We start from the raw sequence: 18,408 nt of genomic DNA on the forward strand, positions 1-18,408 counted from the left end.
TAATTGATTATTGCATTGCTTGTTTATTTTATCTTTTGTTTCCACCCCATCCCCACAAAATATCTATGTATTAACAGCATAATTTTAAGTAAAATAAACAAATTTTAAAATAATTGCATTCTTGTAAAAACAGAAACCAAGAAAATGTTATAATTACTCACCTAATGGCCTGTTCCCTTTGGGCTTTGCGCACTTCAGGCTTTTGATTTCTCTTGGCCATTATTTCAGCCAAAGAGGCACCTGTAATTGCCCTATGGCACTTGACAGCACGGCGGGTACGTTTCTTTTGTACCTCTTCCTAAGCAATGAAGAAAGATAACTACAATAAGAGCCTGCAACTTGTGCACATTCAGCTTTACACACTTGGCAAAAAAGAGGTTCGTCTTATCCAGTAATTTTGGCAATCCCACCCACCATTACACCCAAAATTGAGGGCTTACTCTACTAAAAAGTCTATTCACAATTCAGGAGAAGAGAATATTGGGAACACACCTTTTTCATAAATCTCTGAAGGGTCTGATAACGTAAGTCCATACACTACACTTCTAAGTAACTGCTACAATTTCTTTGCTATTAGTCATTGACATATTTTGACCTATTCTCTCCCAGTTTAAGCTTCAAATGCATCCAGAGCCACCTCTAAAAAAAGTAGTTTGTGGAATCAATCATTTGAACTCAGGGTATTGATGTTGCAATTCATTTTTATATGGCATCATTTCTATTCTGTTGCTATATTTGTTATCCAACTTGAAAGGCAAGGTGCAAATCATTTAATATAAATAATAAAAAAATCACATTGATTTTTTTCTAGATTTAAAGTCTATTTCCCGTTCCCAGAGGAGTGCTTAATGGACACTGCTTTATCATCTAATTATTTCAGACAAAATATGGATATATCAAAGGGTGATTCCAATATAAAACTGTCACAAAGAATGCATAAAAGCTCACATGTTCTCTAAATAACACTGAGTCAATGTTATGTTGGTTATTTTTCTCTGACTTTAAGACTGAACATACTTCAGAATATATATGTACAGGATTGTGCTACCAAGCAGTTCTCTGCCTTTTCAATGAACTAGCCACAAGAGTTCATAATTGAAAACATTTGGTACAGGAGGCAAAACACTTAAAAAGAACAGTTTCTAACCCTAGTCACCAACTTCAATTAATAGATCAGCCTCTTTCCTAAAGCAATGTCCTAATACTATATTATTTTTATCACCATCTATCTCAAAACAATATTCACTTTTCAGTGATCACAGAAGAGCTCTCTTGTGTGAAAAGCCAGACACTACCACAAAACACCATAGACTAACTGAACAGATCATGCTACATGCTAAGCTGCTAGATCACAAGTAAGCAAAAGGGATAGTAAGCCAAACAGACAGCTTCGACTTTGTGCTACATAAGCGTATTTAAGTACAATGGTACCTCGGGTTAAGTACTTAATTCATTCCATACTTAACCTGAAACTGTTCTTAACCTGAAGACCACTTTAGCTAATGGGGCTCCCCGCTGCTGCTGCGCCGCCAGAGCACGATTTCTGTTCTCATCCTGAAGCATATGTAACCTGAGGTACCACTGTATATATAATCACTTGTCCATTTCTGAGGCACAACATACTTACAGACTGTCCTTTCTTGTGCTTCCGCCTGTACAAAACAGTCCAGTTGATCTGACGGGGGTTTCTCTTGGAAAGGAATGCAGACTCGCATTTTGCATTCAAAAACTGAAAAACCTGAAACATTGAGTTCATTTTAAGTGTTTACTTTACATGCCACACATACAGTACTATTTACCAGATGTAGGTAAATCAAAGCTCTAGAGCAGAGCTTTCTAAACTTTTCTTTTCTTTTTTTTAAACTTTTAAACTTTTAATTTCGGTGACACACTTTTTAGACATGCATCATTTCACGACACAGATCAGGGGTTAAACTAACCCCTTTCCAGCTTCAGTAGGAGTACAGGGAGCATTCATGCGACACCTACACACTGCAGCTGACAGAGTAAAGCGTCAGGACACAGAGGTTAGAAAGCTCTGCTTGAGAGCTCTTGTAGCACAGTGGATGATCTGTGATCTAGGTAGTCTGTCGACCAACAGACAGCAATTAAGAGGAGCAATTATCTTCTCAGCCCTACTGAGTGAATAGAAATATATTATACGATACTGCCATGTTCTATTTATCCTATTCAAATGCTAAACCACCAACATTTTAACTACCATAAGGTGCAAAAACTCACACACATACTGGCCAAATGGACTCAGTTCTATTTACAACATCGCTAAACTCAGTTCTATTTACAACATCGCCAAACACTCTCACGCAAATAGAATGAATCAGATTATTCGGACTTTAGTTGTTCTTGTTATTTATTATTATTTATTATCCGATCTCACTTCAGGAATAGAAAAAGGAGACTTACAGCATTTAGAAACCATCATAATCCTCCCGTAATACGAAAATATCAGGCTCGTAGGTTAAGACAGTTTTAGATCAGTTTACAAGTCCTCGAGCCAACAGCAGCTCCTCTCCCTCATGAAATCTCACACTATACCATAAAGAATCTGGGACACCATTAGTTCCCACTTGGGTACTTCCAGGGTTTAGCCAAGCCCGCTGCTACACCCAATTCCTCTGCCCCTTTACCTTGCCGTCCGTACGCGCATAGCGGCGGCCGTGGCCTGGGTAGATCTTGTACCCGCTGAAGCTGCACAACTCGACCCTGCATTGCGAGAAAGAGAAGGCAAAACGGGAAAAAAGATTAGCGAGGCCAGCATCCCCCGCCACCCAACCCTCTCCAGGTTCTCCAAGCGAAGGATGGCACCGGATTAGAGCCGGGCACCGGTCCTTACTTCATAATGGCGGCTGCGGGAGCTCCCTCACAGGCAACTCCGGCGGCGAAAAGAAAGAGAGGATCATGGGAAACCGGATTCTATACTCGCGCGGGGCACCCTGGGAGTTGTGCCGGTGCATGATGGGAAGCGCTGCGCTTTCTCCGGAGGCTCGTCTATTTCCTAAAATGCTCGAAAAAATCACTCTTCGCGACGCTGCGGCCTCTTCAGAGCCTTCTATTGCCACCTGCTATTTCTGAAAATTGTTTTTTCCCTCAGTGGTTTTCACCGTCCAATCAGCGTCCAGAGCCTGCCCGGTTGCCTAGCGTTGCGAGCAAGCGGGAAGTATGGCGGCGGCACCAGCGGCGGCGGCGGCGAAAACGGAGGCGGCTAAGCCAGCCATGGGCGTCAGGGAAGGTACGGAGCGGGTCGCGGTGCCTAAAGGCGTCCCCTGTCCGCCCCCCCCCATTGTGTGTGTTTTATCCAAGTTGGGAAGACTCGGCGAGAGCTCTATTCAGGGCTTGGACCGTTGCGGGGCTGCCGCGCGGTGCCTTGTGGGGGCCGTAGTTTTTTCCCTCGCCGCGTATCTTTGTTAACGTCCCGAGTCTGTTCGGCCTTGGACTCTAAATCCCAGAGGGCCCTGCGGAACACAGGTCTCTTTTTCTCTATTGTGGGGAGTGGGTGCTTTTGAAACCGTGCAGGGCCTTTCAGAGGAGAGGCCAGAAGCTCTGCTGTCCCTTCGTTGGCACGAAAACCTGCAGAAGGGAAAGGACGCGCGTCCAAACCTATCTTCGTCTCCTATGCCCGATCATAAAGCAGGCGCCTAATGGGCAGGTGCAGCCTACCATATAAAACACACAGGACAATAGTTGGCATGCAGGGTGCTGCTGTCATGGAATAACCCCACGTTATCTGGCTAGCATTTTGAAGGGTGCTCTGGTATTAGTTGCCAGCATTGCTCAGAAGGGTTTGCTGAAACTCAGATTCCCGAGTTACATTATAAGGCTTTCTCAGGAAAAAAAAAACCCCAACTAGCTATAATAACATTATTACCCAAGAAAGAACACAATACTACACAGCATTTTTTTCCACACAAGAAAAGGGATTAACATACTATTGTTTTAAGTTTGCAGAAATACCCTGTAATTAGAAGGAAGATTGTTTTGCTGGATAAGACCTCACATTGCGCACCAGAAATTAACATATGTAGAATGTATCTTATTAGCAAGCTGATTCCTGGCACATTTTGAACATATAAGTCCTCCTTGGGAAGCAGGAGTTCACATTTCAAAACAGCCCTTTAGTAGGATGTATTTTCTAGATTCCACCAAAGCAGATTGGCTTTATGGAAATGCAGCCGGATGAATGAGGCAGACCCCCCCACACCCATTTAAGTGGTGGCTTTCCATAGCAGCCTTTGTATACTGATAAAACTTTATTTTTGGTGCTAATGCTCTGTTTAAATAATTAATTGGATAAAGATTCATCTTTCTATTATCACCTTTACATTTAAATATAAATATCCAGAATTGAGAGAGAATTCACAGTGGCTTCTAAGATTAGAGTATTTTGACGTTATTGCTAAATATGTTGCTTATGGTGAATGTTCTCTTAAACCTTTTCCCAAATATATAAAAAAATTGAATTTTCCAAGATTTAGCTGGTTTGTGCATCACATCAAATCATTATAAACTATGGCTTAATGCAAACAAGCAGTGTGCCTGTACAATGTGCTTGCTCATGAGTCAATACTCTCCCACTCTGGTTGCCACTGCCTCCACATCGCCTTGGCTTCCCAATAATTGAAGGAAATGAACCTGAAACATTGGTTTGCATGCAACAGGAAGCCAGCCTCTGATGGGCTTCCTCTCTAGTGGCAGCATCAGGAATGGGGAGGAGTAAAGAATGTGCTCACATGAAACTGTAGTTTAATTTTAAACACTTGTTTAAAATGAAATTCAAACCTGACTAGTATGTACCTTTCCCCTGTTTTGCATTTTTTAAAACTTCCATTTTTTCCCCTTTTCTCTTAGGTTCATTAATTAATTGGTCAGGCCAGGGTTTACAGAAATTGGGTTCAAATTTGGCCTGTGATGCAGATACACATACTTTGATTTTGGATAAAAACCAGCTAATTAAATTGGAGCACTTGGAGAGCTTCAAGAACCTGATGCAGGTTAGTTCCATCTGTCTGTGATACAGTTCTGTGCTGGTTAGGTTATCCTTGCTTTATACTTAAAGGAAAAAGCATAGGAAAATAATTTTGGGTGAAGTTAAATATATATTTAAAATCCATTCTCCTCTGTTTAGCTTCAGAGCACTATGCAACTTCTTCTCCAACCATATACACCTGGTGCTACCTTTACTCTCTTAAGCAACAAGAGAGGTGTAGGTCGGTCCTCTGATGCCTTTAGTGGCTTGGGAGGTGGTTATTTAATGAACCTCCTGAACTTCCACGAACCTGGCTGCCAGCTAACATCTGCTTTAAAGGCCCTGTTCTGAGGACCTGGCCTTCTGACACTATGGGTAGCTCTCGGAAATGAGGTCCTGTGGAACGTCCTCTCCAGACATTTAAACCTGATACTGCCGTTATTCTTCAAGGAAACAGGGGAGGTCCGTCCTCTCATGCCTTAAATGACTTTTAACCCCTTCTCATTGCTTTTTATATTGTTTCTGTAAATTCTTCTGTGTTCTTTCATTGTTTTTAATTTGAACTTTCTTGGGCCTACATGCGAAAAGTATAGAAAAGGTTGTAATTAGACTGTGAAGTCAGAACCCATATAATTACTGGCTTACATTCTGCTAACTTAATAGTTCAGTCCTATATGCAGAACTAAGCTGCTTTGAGTTTGATGGGCCTTCCTCCCAGGAAAGTATTTTAGCAGTCCTACCTCAGTGACGCCTTTCTTTGCTCTCCTATTAAACCACAGAGCCTAGGACTTGCTGATCAGAAGGTCAGTGGTTCGAATCCCCACGACGGGGTGAGCTCCCGTTGCTCGGTCCCAGCTCCTGCCAAGCTAGCAGTTCGAAAGCACGTCAAAGTGCAAGTAGATAAATAGGTACCGCTCCAGCGGGAAGATAAACAGCGTTTCCGTGCACTACTCTGGTTTGCCAGAAGCGGCTTAGTCATGCTGGCCACATGACCCGGAAGCTGTACGCCGGCTCCCTCGGTCACTAAAGCGAGATGAGCGCCACAACCCCAGAGTTGGCCACGACTGGACCTAATGGTCAGGGGTCCCTTTACCTTTACTTTACTTCAGTGAGGCCTTTCTTTGCTCTGTTATTTTGCAGTTGTCAGTAGCCAACAATCGGTTGGTGCGGATGATGGGTGTAGCAAAGCTGACTCAGCTTCGAGTATTAAACTTGCCTCACAACAGTATTGGCTGTGTAGAGGGACTGAAGGATCTGGTGCATTTGGAATGGCTGAACCTGGCAGGAAATAACTTGAAGGTAAACTTAATACCATAATTCTGAAGAACCGCTTCCGCTTATGAGCTTCCCACCACACTAAGAGGTCTCCTGTCAGTTCTGAACTCACATTTCAGTGGAAAAAGGGAAATGACCTTTTCTGCTGTCACACCCAGACTTCAGATTTTTTTTCATTTTCTCCCGCAATCCCACAATCTTTTTTGGTTCTCCTTCTCATTGACCTTGTGCTGCGATGTAAAAAGTTTTCACTTTAAAAAGACCTTTAAAGGCCTAACTATTACCAGGCGTGTATGCTGCTCTTGGAAAGGGGAGGGCTTTTATGGGGGGGTTATATGAAATTTCATCATTACCGTCTTAACTTTTTAATCTCTTGGCTTGCTATTTTGTTTAGTTACTGTGTTTTATCTTTATTTTTTTGTGATATCTTATGGTTCTTGTTGTGAACCACCTTGAACATTTATAGGGAAAAGCAAGGTGCAAATGTTTTAAATAGGTGTCATATTTTAAAACCAGAATGTGTTTACTTCCCTAAAAAAAGTAAAATGTGTTGTCTTTCAGTGGTTTCAAAAACTAAATGTTGTCTTTCTGCTGTTTCCAGAGATTGCATCATACCCTCATTCTACCTGTGTGCCCTTTTACTTTATTTCTCTCTACTTCTCCTGCCCCCATTGCCATCACATTTCTCCTCCTTTATTGCCCCAATCCTGCTTTAAAAAATAGGTGTTAGTTTAAGACAGTGTTAAATTTGGGGAGGAAGTTCTATGGCTGATGCAATCTCTTTCTGTGGATGGTTTGTTCAGAAACATGCATAATTTATGATGTTTCATAATGCTACAAAATATTTTCTCTTCCTGTAGACTATAGACCAGATCAATACCTGCACATCTCTTCAACATCTTGATTTGTCAGACAACAATATATCCCAGATAGGAGATATCTCCAAGCTATTATTGTTAAAGGTGAATGCTGTTCAGATTGAATTATTTTCTTTGCTGAGAGGAAAGGGCTGTTTTTCATTAAGGCTGCAGTCCTATAACCACTTGTCTGGGATTAGGTTCCACTGAATTCAGTGGGATTTACTTCTTGGTAAACATGAACAGGATTGTGCTGTACAGCTCTTTCAAGTGTAATGCTGAAGTTCTGAGCTATCAATCCTTTTAAAACTGAAGGAAGTTAGTCACATTTTAGACCCACTGAAATTAAGGGGGAGTCATGGCTAATTTGTCAATTAGTTTCACTAGAACTAAAGCGTAAACTAGCTTCCACTTAAACCAAAGGCAAATGGCTTTTTGTTAAAACATTTCCTTTAATATGTTTTTTAAGCATATATTGCCAGCCGTTTTAAATTTTATGTTTGCACTATTTAACAAAGGCATGTTTAGTAATGATGATGATGATATTACACAGGCCTTTTTGAATGTTTGAAGGAATTCATATATGTTATTTAAACAAATGAGTACATATTGCATTTTTCTCCCGTTCTGCTGTCTCTTAAGACTCTGTTACTGCATGGAAATATCATAACATCCTTGCGTACAGCACCTGCTTGCTTGCCTCAAAGTCTGGGTATTCTTTCATTGGCAGAAAATGAAATCAGAGACTTGAATGAGGTAAGAATACCATTTGCCAACAAAACTGAATACTGTACATATTTTGAGAATGCTTTACTTGCAACTTTGTCTTATATTCAGTTAAGTTTCCTTCACTACATTTTTAGTTTCCTACTTGTATCCACAACAATATGGGACTCCATACAAAGTAGCTGGTGGTAGCGCAGTGTCAGCTACTGAAGCAAATAAACAATAATAATTAGCCATTATTAAACATTTACTCCAGAAAGGCAAAAGGCATTATGAGGGACTATTCTCTTTTGGTAGTAATTCACATTAAGTTTCTTTGTTGTACAGCAGGCATAGGCAAACTCAGCTCTCCAGATGTTTTGAGACTACAATTCCCATCATCCCTGACCACTGGTCCTGTTAGCTAGGTATGATGGGAGTTGTAGTCCCAAAACATTTGGAGGGCTGAGTTGGCCTATGCCTGTTGTACAGTGTCCCTGCCTGAATCTGTTAACAACAACAAAAAATCAGTGTTTAAAGTACATAAAGTGTATAAAGCACTGTACAAAGACTAAAAAGCTCCTGTCTGCAGGCTGAAAGCCAAATAGATCCAACCCAAAAGCAAAGGAGGAGGTGAAATGGTAGAGGCCCCATTTCCTAACATTATAATTGGTAGCTTAAAGCAAATGGTTCAGGTAGGAAAGGACCCAAATGGCAGCCAGTCTCCCAGGTGAATAGATCAAGTGGACCTTTCTGTTCCACTTTTCCCTCCATGTGATTGCTGGCATCCCTCTGTCTCGAGAGACAGTGGAGAGCTCCTCCAGGGGTAAAGTCAAACCATGGGAGAATCACAGCGCCTGCTGTGGCTGCAGAGACCGGTAACTCAAAACTGCCTCCTGCAACTAAAAGGTGAATTGAGGGTAAGAAGTGTCAAACAGCAGTTGGACTCTGCTGCCCCTTATTAATTATTGCTCTCCTGCAACAGCAACCAGGTGGAATGCTAACTTCCTGAATCTCCTCATTATCTGACGCCATCACCTGTCCTTATGAAAATATTTAAACCTTTTTCTCTCTCTCCAAATATTTTTCATGCCCTCTCCCCTTAACCAATGTCAATTTCAGGTCTAGACAAGGGTTGTCAGTGTCTGAACTCTAAAGTATTCTGAAATTTGGATTCCTATATATTGTGAATGTATTGTAATTAAGCAAAATGATTTATGCTTTGGGACGTCAATATGATTATGACCATGCATAGTCCCATTCAATAGGTTAAAAAGCTTTGATAGGTATCTATTGAGAAAATCTTAGATACATGCTATTCTGTTTGAGGACAGGGAATTGAACTAGATTAGGGCTGTAGGTTGCATATTGGTGAGTAGTAGCATTAATTTATTTCTCGGGAAAAAAAATCCATTACAAACAATGTAAGTTTTGAGACACACACAGACAAAAAGAAAAGAGCTGCTCTGAATGGAAAGAAGCAAGTCATTTTTTTCTTCTTTCCTCCCTCAAATAACTCATTGTGTATGAAAAATGTGGCTGAATGTGCCATGCTGTTGTTTATCCCATGAAAGCAAATTGCTGAACACAGGAAAATTTCAATTAATCAACAAAGCTATTGTTTGCTTTCAGATTTCGTTCTTGGCTTCCTTTACTGAGCTGGAGCAACTGTCAATAATGAACAATCCCTGTGTGATGGCCACACCTTCTATCCCAGGATTTGATTATAGGCCTTATATTGTCAGTTGGTGTCTCAATCTTAAAGTCCTTGATGGCTATGTGATATCTCAGAAAGAAAGGTAAGAAACTGAAGGTCACTGGATTGAAGCTGACTAAACGGAAGTAGCATACTATTCTGTATGTTTGTATTTTATTACAATTGCATTACTGGCTACTTTTGCTTACAGGGTATAAACATCTGCTATTGCTGTTACTTTATTCCACCACCATTGCATCTACAGTCATCCAGCAGAGTTATTCTGAGTCTATTTTGAGTTGGATTACCCATCTGCCTGCTGTGTCAACTTTGTTAGACACTTGGAGAATAAAATCACTATCATCCATTCTGTCTTAGATGTCAGTGGAATAGCAGATCCTAGTGATGTAGCTTTGGGATCTCCTGTTTTGATAAATTTATACAACCCCAGAATGTAGACAACATCTTTGTAGTATTCTGTGAACTGCCTTGAGACCCCTGGCTATAGCATAGTATATAAATTCAATTATTATTATTATTATTATTATTATTAATAATAATAATAATAATAATATAATAATAAATTAGTAAGAAATTAGTAAGAAATTGTCCACTAGTCCACTGGATCTTTGCCCACCTTGATTGATTAAAGAAGCCAGATGAGGTCTGGTTGGCAGTGTAAGAGTGTAAATGACTTACTGGAGTACGGAGTGATTACCATCCAGACTTAGAATAGCTGTTGTGGGACCTTGGTCAGGGTAGGGGGACCCCCTCTAGATCCCACTGGATAATTTCCTCCAAGACTCCAATATGCCATTCTTGGGCAAGGTTCTTAAGTGTGTGGTGGCTTCTTAGCTCCAGGGGTCCTTGGAGGAAATGGATTACATAGACTTCAATTTTACAGAGGTTCAATCCAGTTTTGGACCAGGAGTTGAAACTGAGACAGCTTGGATCACTTTGGCAGGCAACTGCTGTGCAAGGAGACAGAAAAGGGGAGTAGTTTTTCCTTGGTTCTGCTAAACCTCTCTGTGGCGATTGATACCATCATTCTGGGCTGCCAGACACTGTTTTGTGGTGGTTCCAGTCCTTTCACAAGGGTCAGTTTCAGAAAGTGATGTTGTGAGACTCTGTTTTGGCACCCTGATCATTTGGGCATGGTGTTTCTTATCAATTTTGGTTAATCTCTTTCTTTATTTTTATTGCACAGTGTTTTGTGCAAAAGGATTTTATAAATGTTCACGAAGAATACTTCTTTTCAAGATGATTGTTCTTCCCTCTAGCTTGAAAGCAGAATGGCTTTACAGTCAAGGAAAGGGAAGATCGTTTCGGCCAGGCCAGCACATTCAGTTAGTACAGTATCTTGCCAGTGTTTGTCCTCTTACTAGTATGTTTGGGCTCCAAACTGCAGAGGATGCTAAACTGGAAAAAATACTACATAAGCAAAGGTAAGAACATTATCTTTTGTCAACAGCTGGGAATTTTAACAAAGTAATTGTTGTTTTGTGCAGAAAGAATAAAAGGATAACCAGTTAATCTTGACAGCTTCAGACCCGGCACTATCAACCCTAATTGTTGTTGTTTTGGACTCAGAGGAACTGGTTTGCAGAAAGACTTGCGCACCAGGCTCTTGGCTGATATTTTGCTGTTGGTTTAGAGCCACTCTGGCATTGATGCTTTAACAAAATCAGTCTCAACTCCTTGTCTTTAGGTTGCACCAGAGGCAACTGATGTACCAAAGCCAAGCTGATGAGCCGCCTGTATCTTCAACTTTGCACAAAGGACAGCCTGCTACCAGTGAGCCAAACAGCCCTGTCCACAGGCCACAAATAATGACTGAAAGTGGTAAGATTCATGGGTTTCTGTAATACTGTTTGTGATGATGAGCCCATTGTCTAATATACTGATAATCCAGCAGGAGCTGGTGGAGAGAGAGGGTGAACCTTATGACTTGAAATAATGAAACTAGGGAAGCAGAGATGGAGTTGAAATTGAAAGGGAAAACGGTTCTAAAGACTGGGACTCTGGGTTAGACAGAGATAGTGTTTATGATATCACACCTTGACCAATGCAATCAGCAGAGCATGCTCGGCTCCAGCAGGCTAGTCCTGCAGAGCACTGGAGTCTTCTTGCTCTCCTGTTGTCAGACTTTCCAGAGTGTAGAGTGTTTATTGTATCAAGATAAGTTAAACACACTATCTACATAAACTTAAGAGATCCTAGTGCATCATGGACTATTATCTGATCTTAGAGGTTAAACTGTAGAGATCCAAAGAGACAGAGGGATCCATTCACTTACTTCAGCTCAATACTACAGTGGTACCTCAGGTTACAGACGCTTCAGGTTATGCGTTTTCTGGTTGCGCATCGCGCCGAACCCGGAAGTACTGGAACGGGTTACTTCCGGGTTTCAGTGCATGCGCAGAAGCGCTAAATCACACAGAATTGCGACCCGTGTGTGTGCAGATGCCATGCTGCAGGTTGTGAACACTGCGGGTTGCTAACGTGCCTCCCACAATGATCACATTTGTAACCCAAAGTTCCACTGTATACAGTTCTGTTCTGCAGCTATGCAGTAATAAGTAACTCCTAACTCCTTCCTGATTAATGCAGCCTTGGCTTTATACCCACCAATGCATGGGTATTCTCCATGCATTCTCCACACATTCATTGGAGAAAGGTAGGGTGGATGAATTTTAATTTCATTGGCAGCCATGCATTTTTACGGGTGAAAGCCTAAAGAACGACATTCAAAGACACCTCTTGAGGTGAGAGTTTAGCCTATTCCAGAGGCCGGCAACCTAAGGGGCCCATAAAGGTCGCTTAACCAGCACATGAGCCGCCCCCAAACTAAGCTGCCCATTTGGCGTCGGGACTTTCTTCTGTGGCTCTGGAAATCGCATCTGCGCATGTCTGCGGTGCCGGAAATAACTTCTGCACATGCCCAGACACCGAAAATCGCTTCTGCGCAGGCTCAATTTCCAGCGTCACGCTGCACCGGCCCGGCCCACAGAGGTTTTCCACAGGAGTGATCCAGCCCATGCCCGGTAAGTCTTGCCGACCCCTGGCCTATTCCTTGGCGGCCCTAGCCATTTCACCACGCCTGTTGATTTATATGGCTGTTGGTCATATTAATGTGTGGTGGCATGTTGGAAGAAGGCTTCCAAGATGTTCTATTGCCCATATGCGCAAGAGAAAACTCCCATCAGACAGTGTTAAGCTCTTTCCCCACTCTGCATCCCTGAAGATGCACATGATACTGACAGTTCCACCTTTCATCCAGTTAATGGAATGGACAGACATGTTGCGTACTAAGGTGATGGCTAGCAGGAAGCAGGGGGGGGGTCACTCAGTCATGCTCTACAGAGGTTCCTCAGGTATACAGGGGAGACCTAAATGGTTATGTTACTGCCTAGTTAAGTGTTTGTCTTCTTACCCTTTTCCAGAACCTGTTATCAAAAAGAATACATGGGTAGCAACAAAGTCAAATGATGATCATTCCTATGCAGTTAAAAATGTTTTCCCCTCATCACCGCAAACTGAAATAAGTATTTCTAGAGATCTCTACCTGGATGACATGCAAACTGACGAGGACAAGTTGAACAGTAGTCTTCTATCCTCAGAGTCTACTTTTATGCCTGTTGCGTCTGGCCTCTCCCCAGTGTCTCCTACTACTGCAGAACTGAGACTTCACAGAATTAATATTGAGACAGAAGGTATGGAGGATGCTGACTTCGAATTTATAAAAGAGGTTAATAAACAAGGAACGCAGGAAACGACTTCTGTGATTCTTGGGGAATGTGCCATCAAATCAACAGAGGCTGTGGAAACTCAAAAGGAAGATCAAGAGGAAGGAATATCGTCCACTTCTAGTTTGTCAGCAGCCACCGCTACTCTTTCTGCTAGCATTAGCAGTTGCCAAGTATCCTCTGAAGACCATGTTGAGCACAGTGACCTCAAGCGATCACATACTCCAGAAGATGGTGTTATCAAAGCTGTTTTCCCTGCCAAATATCCAGAAGAATTGCCTGCTAGCGCAACTGCTACCTTAATCCAAAAGTCAGATATGCTTGAAGAAATGAACAGAGCAGCCACCAGGATTCAAGCCTGTTGGAGAGGATTTTACACAAGGAACTACCATCCCAGAGCCAAGGAAGTGCGTTATGAAATTCGACTCGGTAGAATGCAGGAACACATTATACATTTAACTGAAGAAGTAGACAAGTAAGTTAGCAGTCGTTTTCAAACTGGAAGTAATTACAATTTTGAGGCTAAATAGAAATATTGACTTATCTAACTGCTAACGATGTAACAAGCACAGTAGGAGTGTTTAGGAGGTGTTGATGGGGACTCTAATTCTCTAATGTCTCTAATTCTGTGTTTGGAGCAAGGTGGGAGAAAATTGAATAACCCATCAGCTTCAGAAGGTCTTGGAAGTAATAGATGGTACAATCTGTTCTGAAGAATTACATTAATATAATTATATACAGAAAGAGTCATTCTCTTCAAAGATTATTAGTAAAAAATAAGGGTTTTACTGTGGTCAGAAGACTGAGTTCACCCATACAGATCCAATGCAGAGTCCACCAAACTGCTGATAAAATGCATAACAAGTACTGCAGCAAATTGTTTAAATTTATTTATAAAATCATATATATTTATATGTTTACCATATGTAGATTAAGAAAGGAAAAAGATGAGGAGAAACTTCAAAGACTTGTGCAAGAGGAAGCTGTAAAATTCCTTTGGGACCAGGTAAAAATATCATTTCTAAATCATTTCCTGACTTTGTGTTAATAAAAACCATGGCTCACTAAGCAAATAAGCTGAAGAGATATATGTACCATGTTGGGTAGATTAGGTGATTTATAGTGCCTGTCAGAAGCAAGTTTTGTTGAGTTTAGTGGGACTTATTCTCAAGGAAGTGTCAATAGGATTGTAGCTTAAGGGTCACCTCACACAGGATACAGTTCTTAATATTGTTCTTTCATATGAAACTATAAATATGGTGGCACATGATGTGCATATAAGTCTAATTGAAATGATAACATTTCCTTTTGTGTGGTATTTGCAGGTTAGATGCATCCAGGAGTGGCAACTTTCAGTGAACTCACATCTCACTACTTTCCGGCAGCAGAATACTCCTTCATCAAGCATTTTGGGTCCCTTCAAGGTCCATATAGACTCGCCTGGACGAAACCAAGTACTTTCTCCTGTCGGCAGTTCAACCTGGTTCGTTTCAGCTACTGAGGCTTGTCATCAGAAATGCTTGCCAGAATTTCCTGACTCGGGGTTCCATTCCTGTGTGACTGACCAGAACTGCCTTCAGGAATCTCAGTGCTGTGGAGAAAACGTGGCAGAAGTAAATGGTGACGGCTCTCTAGAGAGTTCTTTCAAAACGGTCAAACCATGTGAAGATTCTCTTTCCGAGTGCCCTTTAGCAGCTGAGGAGATTGAACTGGACCACGAGGAATGTTGTAAAGAGAGTTTCAACGGTGAGCAAGACAGCAGTAGTCTTATCCAGCAGTATTTAAAATCGGTTGAGCAGCTAGATAATGATGACAAGACAAGTTGCAGCAATGGAACAGGCAGTTGTAGGCCGAATACAGCTGCCTCCTCAGAAGACCCGGATGTGTTATGCAATGCTACATCAGGCTCCCAAGAGGTGCTTGCATCGGGACAAGGTGGAACTGGTCAGCCAGAAATCTGCAATTTGAATGCAGAAAGGCCAGAAGGAAAACAGACAGACTGTGACTCTTCTTTCCAGGCACTTCCTGTTAGCATAACCGTGTAGCAGGTATTCTGTTAGAAAAGCCACATTAATATGTTTTTGTTATTGTTGTTTGTATGAGATTTTTATACATTTTTGGAGACTTGTGCTCCTGTGCTGTTAAAGCATCTTAGGTTGTGAATAGTTTTGCTAATAATCTAACCTCTGACTGACACTGTGTTAATCTGTAACAAGTATGTTTCACTACAGTGGACATGATGCACTTAAACTTTTTATGTGATCTGAACAGGTTTTTATGAAATATAATTTTGAAGACTCTAACTACTTTTCTTATTACCTTACTACGTGAACTAAGCAGTTCTCTTTTCCCAAAATACTAAGCATACATGTGTGTTATTATCTTCATTTTAATAAACGATTGGGAGTAATTGAAATAGTTAAATTGAGTATTTATAATTTGATGGCTATACAAGGTTAAGACATTCACTGTCAATAATTTTTAAGTATTTTGACCAACAGTTTGAAAATGTATGCTTAAACTCAGGTACTAAGCCATAGCTTGGATATTTTATTCGCCAGTCTTTTTTCATTTATAAGTCATCTTTTTTTCAAAAAAAGAAAAGATGAAATAATTGAATATCAGTTTAGAAACATGGTTGCTTGAGGTCCATTTATCACAGAGTCCTTTATCATAGGGGTCTTTTATCTAAGAGGATTTGCCATGATGGGGAGTTTCTGTATGATACCACAGAGCTTGCTAGGAGCTTTCAAGGGCTACAGTATTCTTGGAAAGGAAGTTGCAGTGCATTCCGAAGGTCAAAATAACAGAATTGTTCCTCTTTCACCAGTGCACATTCTGGGGAATTTCTTAAATAAAGGTGGCTGAGACATTCTTTTTAACATGTAAGGGTTATATGACCATGGTTATTAACTGTTTATAGGATACTATAGCTATTTTAGCACAAGCATGTATTGGTGCTGCAACATCTGAAGTTTAGGGTTTGCCACTTGATCTTAGGAGGTGTCTTGGTTCAAATCATTATCTGCACCCTAGCTGGGACCTAAGACATTGGTGGTTGGGACGTAAGAAACCAGTGGTTGGAATTGTTCACTGCTGAAGGGGAATTGGCTACATGGGATCTAGGAGTTTCCTGCATTAATGGAGACTTGGAAACTCTCCCTTTTCCAGTTGCAACTGTCAAGAGATTGACAGCTCTTCTCCCCACACAGAGCTTACTGGTTTCTACAGGTGTAAACTCCTTGACAGGTTTTCAAAATTATTATGAATAGTTACTGCCATGAGTGGTAAATAGGTATTTTTATTCATAAGACTTGGAAGAATTCAGACGAGATAGTGATTTGTACCATCACTACCCAAGCAATATTGTTTAATTCCTAAACAAAGATTGTGCATAGGGGTGGGGAACCTCTGGTCTGTGAGCCTAAGGAGGCCTGGTATGGCCCCCTAATTTGGCCTATGAAGCTGTTCCCTCCCACAAAACCACACCTACCTGATCCACATCTGATGGTAGGAACACTTGAGAACATTCCCAATTGTTCCTTGGTAAGTGGACAGTGCTAATCAGGTGATGGGTGCTAAATAACAGTCCCACTTTGTCTGTTTGTAGGCGTGGTTTGGATTCAAATCGATAACTTTGATGATGTCATCTGATGTCGTCATGATTACTGGTGACTGACTGGTGCACAGCTGTGCTGACCTGTCAGAGTGGCCCGTGGGTGAGGTCAGGCTCCAGTATGCCACTCCTGCTATAGGCTGTCTGAAAAATGATGTGTCAACTTCAAAAATGGAGGAATTATTTTGCCACGTACATATGGATGGAAATTTTATAAAAGTGAATGCCTATCACTTCAAGGTGAACCATCATGTATTTTAGAATGCAAGAATGGAGTGATACGCAATGTAAGATCTAATAGATTTCATTTGAGCATTTGCTTAAGGGGTCTTGAACTGACATCACAGCCACATAACTGCTTTTCATTTTATAACTCCCCCCCCCATAGGAATTTATATTGTCTGTTTTGATTATAGGCACAGGACCAAGGCATCACTTAAGAAGGGCTGCAGGCAAGTAGTTAATTGGCTAAATGCCTGTTCTGTGCAAGAGAGAGAGAGAGAGAGGTCTAAAAACACGAGGCACAATTCAGATAAGTTATGTATTTTAGGTCCCCTTAGTTTTAATGGGAAAAATTTAAGCATACACTTGAACTTTGCCCTTTGAAATCAGTTAGCTTAATTTTGAACATTTTAAACTATCTTTGTGAATTATAATATCTGCATATTATAATGAATAAAGGAATAAAGCGCATATGCCTTCCAGCTGGCTTAATGAAATCTGTCTTCCATTAGAAAGCTGCAAGTGTTGAATGACTCAACACTTTAGAAGCTTGGAGTGTTGCAACCTTGGCCCAGTTAAGTAAAAATTCTCACAGAACATTGCAGTATACCTAGAACTTTTAAACTATTTCCTGCTATGTCCAAAAAAAACTCCATGAGATGTGCTGGAATGACCCCCATCTCTCTCCAAAGAGAATGTTAAATTAACAAAGCATGTATCTGAAAAGCAAAGGTGAAATCAAATGCCGCTTCAGCAGACTTCGCCTGTAAAATACAGCTTTCTCTTCTCCTATGCCCACCTGATCTATCCCGGAGGACCTCCAAACCTCTGGAGCAGGTTGGGGGGGGGCTGCAGGGGGGAAGAGAGACAAAAGTAAGCCCCACCTCATAATGGGTTGAAGTCCGTTCTGCTTGCACATGGACAGCACTGGTTGCTGCCCAAAGCTATTTTGATCACTTACTAAAGTCTGGCCTGTGTCATGACATTGACAAGTGCCTCACTGGCTGCCTAATAGTTACACTGGAGTGCTTTCATGCTACAATGGAATATTGTCTGGATGCAATCTAACGGTCTCATTGACAGTGAAATGGGTTGGCTGTGTCCAGCTTGAAGCATGAGAACTCTTTCTCTGCTTGTAATCTGGTGAAATGCCTGACCAGACTTGGTTGCAACAGGCTGTTCAAAAGCATCCTGAGGAAGACAATACATTTTGTAGGTGCAAAATGTAAGGTACATTTTGTAAGAGCTGATGCCACAGAAAATCACATTTTCATAGAATCCTCAGAATTCTGATAGTTTATCTATGG

General features: G+C 41.2%; 2 protein-coding genes across 3 annotated transcripts in view; one reads left to right on the forward strand and one right to left on the reverse strand.

The window, feature by feature from the left end:
* Window positions 1-18,408, reverse strand: part of RPL24 (ribosomal protein L24) — a 191,202-nt gene that overhangs the window by 3,140 nt on the left and 169,654 nt on the right. Inside the window, exons 1-4 of one of the 2 annotated variants that reach the window (XM_083438509.1) lie at window positions 2,855-2,921; window positions 2,649-2,724; window positions 1,628-1,738; window positions 162-298 (exon numbers count right to left, since the gene is read on the reverse strand). In XM_083438509.1, coding sequence (XP_083294635.1) covers window positions 162-298; window positions 1,628-1,738; window positions 2,649-2,724; window positions 2,855-2,859 — 329 coding nt within the window. In that variant the 5' untranslated portion in view covers window positions 2,860-2,921. Of the gene's footprint in view, window positions 1-161; window positions 299-1,627; window positions 1,739-2,648; window positions 2,725-2,854; window positions 2,922-18,408 lie in introns of those variants that run through there. The other variant, XM_083438508.1, reaches the window with a different exon arrangement.
* CEP97 (centrosomal protein 97) lies at window positions 3,003-15,687 on the forward strand. Its single transcript, XM_083438339.1, has 11 exons — window positions 3,003-3,250; window positions 4,867-5,009; window positions 6,125-6,283; window positions 7,120-7,221; window positions 7,759-7,872; window positions 9,454-9,620; window positions 10,798-10,962; window positions 11,226-11,359; window positions 12,961-13,738; window positions 14,194-14,269; window positions 14,589-15,687. The coding sequence occupies exons 1-11, from the start codon at window positions 3,181-3,183 to the stop codon at window positions 15,306-15,308; spliced, it is 2,628 nt and encodes an 875-aa protein (XP_083294465.1). The 5' UTR covers window positions 3,003-3,180; the 3' UTR covers window positions 15,309-15,687.

The sequence above is a fragment of the Podarcis tiliguerta genome (genome assembly GCF_965153285.1).
Source record: "Podarcis tiliguerta genome assembly, chromosome: 4".
NCBI classification, from domain to species: domain Eukaryota; kingdom Metazoa; phylum Chordata; class Lepidosauria; order Squamata; family Lacertidae; genus Podarcis; species Podarcis tiliguerta.

Coding starts and splice junctions, on each gene's coding strand:
- CEP97 (XM_083438339.1), top strand. CDS start 3,181: ATGGCGGCGGCACCAGCGGCGGCGGCGGCGAAAACGGAGGCGGCTAAG. Junction 7,873..9,453: donor AAATCAGAGACTTGAATGAG/GTAAGAATACCA, acceptor GTTTGCTTTCAG/ATTTCGTTCTTGGCTTCCTT. Junction 9,621..10,797: donor GTGATATCTCAGAAAGAAAG/GTAAGAAACTGA, acceptor TCTTCCCTCTAG/CTTGAAAGCAGAATGGCTTT.